Raw genomic sequence first — 12995 nt, forward strand, 5'->3', positions numbered from 1 at the left:
GATCCTGAGAACTGTTCTTCGCACTACTTTGATCACAGGTGAAGTTCATATTGAAAAATGTGTCATATAAGCAAAATTTCTAGGAGCACTAATTAAATATCTAGAAAACATGAGACTATCACAGAAAGCCCCATCACTGTATATGATTTCCTTGGAAGCTGCTCCTTATGTCACTTACTGTCCAGAAATATAGCAAAAAAACATTGCCCCTTCCCACAAACAGCTCATAGCTCAAATTAACAAGAGAAGAGTAAAAATGAAAGTAATAAACTTAATGAACCAGCAAGCTGGAACTTTAACAGATATGAAAGTTGTCCCTCAAAGTGATTGCCTTCATCAGCATGTGAAGGTGTGGCACGGAAGCCAATGCATCATTGTGAAATTTATGATGTCCATAACTTAGTGGCTCCCTGGCATATGAACAGAATAAATCTGTCTCCAGTACAATTGTTACACTATCTTTCATTGTAATGGTATGCCTTGTTCTCAATTATATTTGAAAAAAACCCCAGTCAAACCTAAAAATCATCAGCTGGCAAAACTTACTKTACAGTTTACAATACCTTGCTGTATGGAAGCAGCCTGAATCATCTGTTTGTAGTAGGAATAATAAAGTCCACATTCTGTTCTGAATGAAATTTCTCTTTCGACCTCCTGCAAGTGAAAGTTCAATAATAAATTAACTTTCTATTTGCTTTTCACAGTCATCCAAGGATGCCTTCAACTCAAATGCTGTACCAGGAAACCAGCCTCCAGAGAGGCTTCAGTCTTTGGGTTTCGTATTCTAAGCAACTCAGTTCAACTAAAGACAAAAATAMATGGATAAATCAGGGTGRGAGGCAAATGGCTGAGGTGTAAATYACTGTTTTAACTGGGGAAATGTACATGCTTTTTGTGATTCTGATACACTGTTCAGAAATATTCTGGGTATTTCACTATTTTTTTTGTAATTAGATGGGCACAGTGGCCCACAGCTGGACTATAAAGCTGCATTTCCTTACTTTGTGTATTTAACCTTTTCTTGCAGATGCAGTTATCTCATCATGTTCCATGGCTTTGYCAGCTTAAGGCTCAATTAATTCAGTGTGCTATATGGGGGCTGCACCATAATGCCAGGGATATTTCAGCTGGCAGGGGATGCTGCTGCCCACTTGTTCAACACTGATTCTTGCAGGAAGCCAGCTGTCATCACTCTCATTCTTAAATTACAGGTGAAAGGAAAAGGGACTCCTTTACTTGACTTTAGGGCTAGRTGAACTTCTTATTTCTAATTTAAAGATGATCAAATTATTTAAACTAGGTACACTTCAAACCAGTACGTTTGAAACTTTACTTTTTTCTTGGCTGACATTGCAGCAGATGGAGTCTAGTGAGATCTGAAAGCTCTTCACTTTGGACTGCACTTCCTCTTGTTATCTCAYTAGTTGTGAAGACCTAATGAAAATTAAGGAATCCACAGCTTGGGGCAGCCACATTTGAACAAGACTGCATTAACCACCAATCTGAAGAGAACAGACATCTCATATAGAATTGTTCTATTATTAGTGATCTTTTTGGTAGTTTCTATAAAAACATCACAGCAAATACATGAGCAGTAAGTTAGAAAAGSTATTTGTTATAAAAAGTTTATACTGAGATTTGAAAATCCAGTGAAATCCCTGAATGTGATTGTGATGTGAATGTGATATGTCCAAGTCAATAAAAAAAAAAAAGTGATTTCTAAACGTAACCTCTTTCTTCACAAAAGAACATTACTGAAATAACAGAATGTTACTTTTTCAGAGACTTTTATGAATGCCTTTCTGGTTAATGCAACCTTGCACAGAATCCCAAGACTTTCATCTGTCTTATACAGTCCCAATTCTCTTGCTGGAGCACAATCAATTCTATTTCAGAGCTAACATAAAGCTAGAAAAAAAATCATGTTCCTCTCTTCTCCACTGACCAATATAGCATCTTATCTCAAAACACCTGTTTTATTGAAGTCAACTGTTGACACAGCARTATTAGTTGTGGCCTGAGAAAAGTCAATAGATAAAACCACAAGTGATTCAATCTAAGTTCACAATTAAACTCTCCAGCTGCCCTACGACCTAAAAATCATCATCATCATACCAAAAGTCACACACTTAGCAAAATGAGAATGCTGGATTTTGAACAACCTCTAGTTTCAACACTACTGAAAGTTCTTCTAATACCAAAAAGTGGCTGACTCTTAAATGCTCATTTAAAAAAAAAAGAAAAAAAAAAGGAATGTTAACATTTGGAATTTATTAAGGGGGAGAGAGGAGTCACAGAGGGGGATCTAATTAGCAAAAATGAATTCAAACATGATTAATTTGTAATCCTGGCACCAGCTGTATTCAACCAAATGCTATACTTTATGAGACAAACACTAGTGAGTTTTACATCTGTTTCATGCTAAGATAACATCTGTTTTATTCACTCAAAATACTTTTCCAGTTCTACAGCAATTTATACTTTTCCTAGCATTCCATGTCAATAAAAACATACAGACTTATGGGTAAGCATTGTCAGAGCACATGCTTATCTGTCTGTATATTCACTTTGTGAGGTTTTAACAAAGAAGTTATCACTGTTCCAAGCGAAAAAAGAGAATGCYGTCCTCTGGGATACACAGAGAGCTGCATTATATTTCAATTTATGCAATTGTATCCTAATAATATTAAGCATTCACAACCAAATACAAAGGACTTTTTCTCAAGGGCAATGCAAAATTCTAGAGCTTAGTATTCCTTAAGCAAGTCCTCCAGATCGCTGAGCAAGCAGCCAAAGTCTGAGTTRAGTTTTTCTATAAATTATGAGCATAAATAAAGCTCCAATTACATTCCTTTTTTTGACATAGCTAAAACAAAATCTGTGTAACTGAAACTATGTATTAGTTTTTCAATTTAAGACCAAGAAGATTTGAAAATTTTCTCAAGTGTTCAGTTGGAAACTCAACACAGCTGCTGTCAATGTTCCCAGCTGAGAAYAAGCCTTTAGCAAATGTATTTAATCCTTGGACACGTTCTCCTGGCTGGTTAACCTCAAACCCAACTGTTTGAATGGCATGTTCCAGATCAGATTTATGATCCAGAGTAAAAGCACCTGTTAACACCTCAACAGGCACTTCTGTGGAAAGAAATGTACTACCAAAGTCTTGGACCTTCATCCCTCAGCATTCACTTTGTGCACTTCTCACTACCTGTTTCCCTGCTTTTCTTCATAGAATCATTGGGGTTGGAAGGGACCTTAAAGATCCTCTGGTTCCACCCCTGCACGGGCAGGGACACCTTCCWCTATCCCAGCCCAAGTCCCCATCCAGCCTGGCTTTGAACACTTCCAGGGAYGGGGCAGCCACAGCTTCTCTGGGCAGCAATCTTTGGTTTGTATTCCAAATGCAAAAAGGGAAAATATGAGTTATTCGGAGATTAAATCCCAGCATTCTTMTCCTGAAAGACTTACAGTCTCGTATTTTTGTTCCTGACTTCTTGCAAGCAGCAATTTTTTAAGAAGAAAAATCAGTAACAGTATCTAAATGCTTACTCAGAAGGGGTGAAGAAGAAATGAATACTCTGAAGTGTATMTGCTTTTCTTACAGCATTTATTTGTTACATGGCCTTGGCTCATGCCTGTTCAAAGTTTCTTCAGAATTTGCAGTTGAACAAGCAATTCAATGGCTGACAGGAAAGGTGCCCCCTCCCCCCCTGCTTTTGGTATTTTCACAGCAGATTCTGTTCTCAAAAGATRCTACACTGGAGGGGCAGCCACCAAACTGCTATTGAAAATCACTGGAAACAGATAAGCCATTTCAGACTTGTTATGCCAGAACATTTAACAAAACTGAGAAAGGATTTTTGGATAAGAAAACTGTTTTGACTTTCACCATCACAAACAGAAATGTTTGTTGGTTTAATATATATGAGAAGGGATTCAAACTTTTTTCTTCAAAATTATTTGATCAAGATAAGTGATTACAACCCATGATCAAGGTAAGTGATTATAACCTACTATCCCTGCTGGAAGGGGACACTAACACAGCCTCTGACTAGGAGACATGGCTTGCTGCATTCTTTTCTGTTTATTTATTTTTGTCATTCTTTCATAAAGCCTTGAAATTAAAAAAAAAAAAAAAAAAGAAACAATTGTACCTCCTTCATTGCATAAACCACTCTTCAAGATGTGCTTTTTCAGTTTTTCTGGTAAGAAAACAATTGTACATCTTTCTCCTGTGACCATGGCAAATTGATAATAGCAGGCACATTTACTCACAAACAAGAACAAGACTCACACACAGAGCAGCAGCTGAAATCAATGCACTGTTGAAAGCCATATTCAAAATACARCAAAACAGTTTAACAACGACCAAACAGTTTTTCTAGTTGGGTGAACCATTGCTGGAAGACACCCAAAACTGAACTGGCTTTCGATGAATTGCAATTGAAATTGTAGAAAGGCAATCACTGCAAGTGTGTGTGCAAGTTCTGASTTCAATTATTTTGGAATTAGAATCATGACTTGGCATAATGAACTCTTTTTACTTCCAATTTTTAGGGTTGAGTACAACTGCRTAATTTTTTTAATATGCAACTGTGGTGTTCACATATCAGTAGGGCCTTCAGAACAAAAATCTCACCTTTTGCACCTAAGAGGTGCAGGTACAAACATYTGCCTGGTGCAAAAGTGKCAGAAAAATACTGCAGATCTACTTTTTAAAAGTTCAGTTAATAMATGCAAAAATATATGCTTTGGCCAAACTATAAAATRTTACAGAAAAAAGCAAATTTTCCACTTGTTTTCCATGCAATTTTTGAGGGTCATGYCTTTCTTAGTACATACAATGTGCTGTAATGAGAAGATTAGCCACATCAGAAGTGCTGGAAAACATGTACATACACTTAGAGAGATCACAATCCTACACAGAGGCACAGAGACCTCCACGTATTGTTTTACAGATACTGGGATGAGCCTTCCTGTCTGAGCTTTGCAGGGTATTTCAGACTCTTCATATATAGTCTGCTCTTTGCATATTACTCCTAAGCCAGTATTTTGTTTAAAATTAGCACTGCAGCCACATGCACTCGCTGGTGGAGTTCATGTACCACTGAAGAAGGGACACAGTGAGACCAGAAAGCATCTGCAGTTCTTTCTCCTTCAACCTGCTGGTAGATGAACTTAATGCTTTTTAGAATTTTTCCATCAAATTGGCTGAAATTGCTCTTGTTCCAATATTAGTTATCAATCAACTCCATGGGATAAAATGAAAACTACAGAGACATCAGAATCCAGACTAAAAACAACTAGAGGGCTTTATTACAGTTTTGATATCTAATGATGTTCTAGTGTACTTAAAATGAGAATAATRATTATCACATAAAATGAGCATTTCMTCTRTTGAGGGGACAACTTCATCACAACCACAGAATTGCTTCTCTCAGTAAACTYTGTGCTCTGCTGGGTCAGTCTGACAGAATTAAAAAGCTGTGTCCATTATTTTCATACATTGCCACAASCCCATGCCTGCTTGGACTTCAAAATATACAACACCTTGAAATTATTCACTCCTTGCTTTTGGAAGGAGAAGGCAAACCCAAGGTGTACCTTCAATATTGTGTAAAATCTATTTATATAATCAAGGACAGATTAGCGTGGGCACAACAGTTTTCTATGTATAATACAACAGCAGTTGTTTTACTAAACGCAAATTATTTTTATTAGGTGAAGATAAATTTTCTGGGACACAAAAAGTGTATGGCATAGAAAAGACAGACTGCAAAGCAAGTACTCCAGTTAAATAAATGTACTCTTTGAACACAATACACAGACCTAGCAGAATGAATTTAGGCATTTGAAAGGAAAATGACTCACCTGTTCTTTTCTCTGGTTAAATTTAGCTGTGGGTACAGCTGCATTATTTTCTCTGCAATTACTCCAGGAAAAAACTAGTCAGCCCTGGATCTTGGGAATGGCTGGGTTTACATTAGTGAATAGCTGAAATATGTTCTGAGGTTTGCATATTTAGGATGACATTATATAAAATTAGTATTAAATACTAAGAGATTCCCTAAATTGTATAACAATGTCACAGTATAAATACAATTGAAGAACTGTGTGACAGGATTTTGCATAATATTTCTTTTAACTGTTCTTTTAATTTTAAATTGCTTTGGATAAAAGGAAGATGATTACAGCAAATCATATAGTAAAATGCTGAAATTCTATGGTAGATATAGATCAATTTTTGGAAGAACCATAGCTGCAACTCAGACAGGAGCTCTCTAGCAATATTTTTAGAGAAAAAATTGGGGACAGGTATTTATAGAACTGATGAAATATGGTGGAAAGGGAAGCACAGCTTTTTTTAAATTGAATTTTTAAAAGTGAAATATTCTGGTTTTGACCAGGTTACAAGACATATACATAAATAAATAAAATTTCAACTAATGTTCTTATTAATGCTCCACAAAAGCACTGACGGAATTAGGAAAATGACTGTTACCTTGATATTGGAAAACCACAGGTCATTTTCATGCAGTGTAGCCACATAAACAGATGTAAGAAGTCCAAAGGAGATGGCAGCAATTCCACCAACAGTTACTGAGAGTATATTCCACACCCTTGCACCTGTACGATCTTGGAAGAAAAATATTTCAGTCTGTAATTGTGAAACACATAATTGAACCTATAGGAATTTTGGAAAGCCATTTATACATTGTCTATGCCAGTACAGTTTACATTCTGCAGGTAACAGGACACCTAGTTTTAACTCATCTTTAAAGAGATGAGGTTTTTATTGTCTCATATAGGAAAATAAAWGTATTTAATTTCCATATAAAGTGTAATAAAGGGTGTCTTAATTGGTATGCTTTAAGAACACCATGGTCTTATATAAGTTTAGCTCAATGCCATAACTAATTTTTTGAATATCGTCCAGAACTTTCATAATTTAAGCAATACAGGATGACTGATCACAAACTAAGAAATTCACATCTCCTTCACAGGTCTAAAAAAGGCTGCTTTTTTTTTTTTGGGGGGGGGGCCAGTTTGCTCAGTTTTTGTAAAAAACAACAGTGAAGGTTCAGAAGACTCACAAATACCCACAAAGGGACTGAGCAGCAGCCAAAGCAGCCTTTGATAATGGTGTCATGCTTTGAATTGCAGATGGCCTCCTGCTGACATTGGAGCAAGATCAGGGATGGGATGATGGCAAAGACAGGATGCGTTTCTAGGCACCTCCTTCACTGTACACTGACATTCCTGGGGTTTGAGTTTATTGGGGTTTTTATTTGTATTTTTAATGTTGATGTCAGGTTTAATATGGATTAGCAATCTGGAATTGAATCTTTTAAATGGCTGTTTTATACTGTGTGTGACATCTACTTAAGGGTTCCAACCATGCAATCCCATGGAACTGATGGCTGGCCTGCAGGGGAACTATGATCACTTTCCCTTTTTGTATGTAGCCCAACAGTAACCTCCCTTTCATCTGCCCAAATGGAGAGAAACATTTAGAGTTTACATCAAAACATCCCTTAAAGTAAGTGAATCTAAAAATTCTCCCCCAAAAAATTACTTTTGTCAGTTCTAAAGCTGTAATTCCATACAAAAATGTTGTCAGAATTTCACTGCTTAAACAGATCCTGGAATCATGACACTTAATGTTTCTCTTTTAAATTTACCTAACTAGTGTCCTATAAATTAAGAAGATTAGATTTTATATTAAATTTAGATTTAAATAAAAAAAATTAGGTTTTATGTGCAACCTGCCTATATTTAAGTAGTTCTCATCAGTTGTCTTCCAATCCTTTTATGTTATCAGTGATTGGGACCGCAATTCTTTCAGGAATTTACGTACAATCTGATAGTGTGTCACTGATAATAAAYTGAAAAAATTGTTCTCACCAATTTAAATCGGGATTTTAAAACAGAGATAAGACAGACATGCAGCAGTCTGCATTAAACTCTCTGTTTAATCCAATTAATTTTTGATGATATTCAAGCATGGAAATGCAATTGTTACATATCTAGTTGTGAGATACATCAAAAGCTACACGCTGCTCAAAAACCATAATGTTACATTTCTTGTCATTACCCACCAGAAGGAATTTTCCCATCAGGTTTCACATTTGTCTCCTCTGAAGGCTGATCTTCAGCAGCTTCTGTGCCTTTTCCAACCCTTCTCTGTCTTACCGTTGTCATGATGTCAGTCACTTTAATTCATTATTCTTCAGCCTGACTCCTAAATGGACACACACAAGCAATGCATCTTCCTACCCAAACAGTCACTTGATACTGTATGAAATATGTGAAAATAAAACCACATCTTACTGACATCGCAGACTTTGACTTATAGAACTCTACTGTACCTAAGGTCTATGTTACCAAAATACAWGGTTTCTCTTTAAATATGTACCACTCAGAGAGCAAATGAAAGTATAGAAAACATTATCTTAAATTTAYAAAATTTATAAAGTTMCCCATTTCACATACTCTTCACCAGGTTTTCAGAATGATTTATTATTTTTAGCACTTGACTCAAAACACACACCAGGCTTCCCTTTTTGAAAAARTCTAAGCCCTTCAAAGAAATACTAGTCTTTTCAGTGTATTTTAGTCGGGTGCCTAAAATACAAAGCCAGTCATTTAAATCCTGGCTTTTTGGCGAAAAAGGGGGCCGAAAGACACAAAAATGATGCCCGGTAACACATCTTATAAAAAAAAACCCCCAAAAAACTAGAGACCGTGTTAAAAAGATATTTGATGTTTTCTAGAGCACAGAATTTGAGAGCATCACAAGACAAGAAGCCCAGCAGCCATTGCCCTGTCCATCCGCAGGCGCTGTCAGCTCCGTGAGCAGGGTCCATGCTCAGAGCTGTCCCCCTGGGATCACCGACACCCCACAAACCGCTCCGTGCCCAGCGAGCAACAGCTGCTCCCGCTGCTGCCACCGGTGGCACCGCCGCAGGCAACGCGCCTCAGCCACACAACTTTGTTAGAGCTTTGCAGCGGATCAGCTTCGCCTCCTCCCCACACACCTGGGGAAACCCGCGGTGTGAAGGGCTGTTTGTAGYACACCTGGCAATTATTAACAAAGGCGAGATGCCCGTGCCCACCCCGCTGGTTCCCCACACGGCGGTGCCGCGGGGCTCGGCTGTGGCGGGCGGGCGGTCCCAGCCCATCCCATCCCATCCCATCCCCTCAGAGCCGGGCCCGGGGCAGGGCCGGGGCAGGGCCGGGCCCGGGGCTCCCCGAGGCTCCCCGAGGCTCCCCAAGGCTCCCCAAGGCTCCCCAAGGCTCCCCAAGGCTCCCCAAGGCCTGCGCGGCCCCGCCGCGGCTCCCCCGCCTCCCCCGGTACCTGCGGGCGCTCGGCGGGTCGCGGCCGCTGCTGCCGGCGCTGCTGAGGGAGCACCCGGGCCCCGCCGCGGACAGGGACAGGGACAGGGACAGGGACAGGGACAGGGACAGGGAGCGGGGAAGGGAAGGGGAAGGGGCGGGCGCGGCGCCGGGTGCTCGGCCCTGCCGGGCGGGGACCGGGAGCCGGGGCGGGCACAGCCGCCCGTCACAGGCCCGGCCCCCGCCCCGACTGCGCTGCCATCGCCCGTTTGAATTCCCCAGGGCGGGCGTGCGGCGGAAATCCGGCACATCGACAGTCGGGGAGGGTTTGGATCCATCCATCCCTGCCTGGCAACGGGGCCGTGGGGCCGCTCCCCGTCAGGGCTTCAGCGGCGGGGACGATGYTCTGCTAAAACAGTGCCCTGCTAAAACACTACCCATTCGTAGTGGGGTTTTTTTAATGTATTCCTCTCCGCCCCCCCGATATAGTACTATATATTTGTGATTTTAAAATTTAAATTAGAGCTGCGTCTTCTGTTCAACTCATTATAAGCTCTATTGTATTTCTCGCTTAACTGCACCATAAACGTTTAAAGGGGGGAAAGACCTTTTGTAGCTGGGAGATAACGGCAATACYAGACTTTGTTCTATTTAATGGGTACAACCTACCCTTGCAATAAGTCTTTATTGTAAGTTTTATTTGTGCTGTCTTTAGTTATAGTAGAAAAAACCATGCCCCGTGAAGCCATAACCAACAAACTGACTCCAGGCACTATCACARAAAGCTGATTTCCCAATAATCCATGCAAATTCCGGGGAATACAGAGATAGAGTTCACTTCTTCAGGACAATATTTAGTTGGTTTTCCATCACAATTTTACACTACAGCAATACTTTTCTTATTATTTTTTTTTATATTTTTTTTTTTTTTCTCCTTATCATTCCACAACCTTGGTTCGTTGAAAAAGTCAGTATTTTGAGCAGGAAGAGCCATGAAATTCATGGAAAGCATGTTCAGAGACACCAAGAAAACTGTAAGTAGTAATCACCCTGGTCATTCTGAACTTTGAAACCACTGACAATAGAAATCAGGAATTTTTTCTGATATTGCAGTATATGTTCTGCATGCTTAGAATGTTTTGTAATTATTTTTTAGAATTATCTTACTTCATCTGATTAAGCCCTCMAATAGTTAAACATTTCTACAGTAAGTCAATTTACAGCCATACTTGGTTTTTGGTTTTTTTCTTTTGAGCAATAAGGCAGGTCATATCTTTGTGGGCAATGCTTAAACTAAGAATGAAAACTAAATAATTATGGACCTTAGCATGGGCATTAGATTCACCTTCTTTTTCTCACTGCCACATCCAAGATGCCATGTGTTTGTTAAAATGAATACGTTGTACACATACAAGCTATTTTACAATGTAAACAAACACCTTGACTGTGTGTAGGTTCTTTTTTAAAGCASATAATGTACTTAAATTTCTAAGAAAGGGGATGCTGTGGAAGGTGTTTCCTGGAACAAAATKTCTGCTTATCTACTACCTGTAAAGAGGCCAATGCCTTCTACACAGAACAAGAAATTACAGAAATGGTTCAGAAAAAAATCGGTGAAGAGCTTTAGAAATCTCTGAGAAGGGAGCAGTGGACTTAATTCTCCTGTGATTTGACGCTGTGCATGGGTGTAATGGATTTATTAGATAGTAGTGGAAATTAAAAAATGCATTTTTCCTCAATTCTGTATATTTTAAYAAGTAATTTCCTGTTGGAGTAAGTGTTTAAGTACAGCACTAGGAAGAATTGAGTTACTATTTAACATATTTTCACTGAAACAATGTATTATTTAGGCAACATGTCGTTGATAGAAATTTAATGTTTCAAGTTGTGAGAATAYAGAAAAACTAAAGAGCTTCCAGACTGCTGTTAATAGTTGAAAATTATGTTATAAAATGTAAATTAAAATTCACCAAACTGTAGCAAGCTATCAGTAATACTGATTATTTTATCATTACTGTATTGTTATAATACTGTTGCAATGATGGCTTTTTACTTGCCAAAATTAAAAAAAAATGGATATKTAACAATATTCTATTTGCTCATTGTGTTCCAACTAGATCGAAGTAGTGAAATCTTTGTTAGKACCAAGTTACCCATAATCCCAGCAAATGCCAAACTATTGTGTACAGAAAATGGTTGGACGAAACTTTAAATTAAATTTATTTACATTTTCTCTTGGACTGTCACATTCAGTACTGTAGAAAGAGCTACCTTGAACTAGAAAAGGAGGAGGACAAGTTCTGCCCCAGTAAATGTTAAGTTTAAACCTGCAGTGTTTTGAGTTGCTTTTCACCAGCCATGTGCTGTGTGGGAAGCACACTAAATTTCCGGGCTCTCTCTTTTCTCAACTTTTAGTTTGTCAGGGTTCAAAAGTTTTTTTTTGCTTTTGGCCAAAAGAACCTTGGTTTTACCACCTGTGAATTTCATTACCTAGCTAATATTAGGTCAGGTCAGTTTTAATGGTGTCTCCCTGGGAATGGCTCAGTGTGACTGTTCTTTCCCAGACATGCCTACAAGGGATGCAAAACAAAAGCTCACTGTGGTGCACTAAATTTCTGCAGCAATTCCAGCCCTAAACTGTTGTCAAAGATACATTGATTAACTCCCACTGATGAGTAGCAGGGCTCTCGCTGCTTTTCTCCCAATTCCCAGAGCTGGTGCAATCCTCAAAGGACCCATCAGTGCTGCTCTCTCCCGCCCTGTGTCCAGTCCTGTTGCTGATCACAATGACCAGGTCATTTATGGGGGTGCAGGGGAACTTCTGATGAAGCTCTTGTGCTTTATTCAGCTGAAGTGAGRAAGGTATTTTAGCCCAGTGAACAGGATAATACCTGGATGCCATATCTTACTACAGAGACCTTTTTTTCCCCCAAGTTTTGCATTAGAGAAAATGTGAAAAAGCTGCATGACACAGCATTCTGTAGTATTGCATCTAAACCCATTTGTAGTTCCAGCTTTTATTTCAACATATTTGGCCCARGGCCCTAATAATAACAAGAAAATGGCAAAAGATTGCTTGTTTATGTAACTGTAAATCATGCTGATACCAGCAGTGGGTATTCTGGCCGTATTTTCTCCCCAGCAACAGCAACTATTTTTCCTGACAAAGATGGGAAGAAAAGCCCCAGCAAGGCCCAGAAARATGATGTGTATTTAAAAATAGGTTTCAAGGTATTTTTTTAGCTTATATGATGGAAAAGCAAAAGTCAATCACCTGGAAAAAAACCAACAAAACTCTTTAAGGCTTTCACTCTTATATAAATTAGGGGGAAAATTCTTACTAGTTTCATTAGGAATTTTGATTTTGCAGTTCTTTCCTTCAGCATTGTGCCATCCTAACTGTGTGCACRCTTACAAATATTTTGACTTAATGGTTTCATATTTCTTCACCACAGTTACTTTGATAAAACTTGTATTAGCAGTATTAAAACTAATAATAACAACTAAWACTAATAATTTCACACAGGAGTAAGAAATGGCAGTAAATTATTGCAAATACTTTTGGACTTAAACAGATCTCCCCCTCTCTAAACACTRTTTGAGTGTCTGGATTTTCCATATTCATATTTCATAGAAGCCAAATAAAAGTGACTAAAGCA

At 38.7% G+C, this 12995-nt stretch overlaps 1 protein-coding gene across 3 annotated transcripts in view; it reads right to left on the minus strand.

The window, feature by feature from the left end:
- The window catches only part of DPY19L3 (dpy-19 like C-mannosyltransferase 3), a 30573-nt gene extending 21092 nt beyond the window's left edge, over positions 1-9481 (minus strand). For 2 of the 3 annotated variants that reach the window (XM_057380380.1, XM_057380381.1), the window contains exons 1-4: positions 9359-9481; positions 8100-8242; positions 6503-6636; positions 564-654 (exon numbers count right to left, since the gene is read on the minus strand). In XM_057380380.1, the coding sequence (XP_057236363.1) occupies positions 564-654; positions 6503-6636; positions 8100-8202 (328 nt within the window). In that variant the 5' untranslated portion in view covers positions 8203-8242; positions 9359-9481. The remainder of the gene's footprint in view (positions 1-563; positions 655-6502; positions 6637-8099; positions 8243-9358) is intronic. The other variant, XM_057380379.1, reaches the window with a different exon arrangement.
- Between the last annotated feature and the right edge of the window lie 3514 nt (positions 9482-12995).

The sequence above is a fragment of the Malurus melanocephalus genome, unplaced genomic scaffold, assembly GCF_030028575.1.
Source record: "Malurus melanocephalus ecotype Western Australia unplaced genomic scaffold, MMel_1.1 scaffold_451, whole genome shotgun sequence".
Classification (NCBI taxonomy): Eukaryota; Metazoa; Chordata; class Aves; order Passeriformes; family Maluridae; genus Malurus; species Malurus melanocephalus.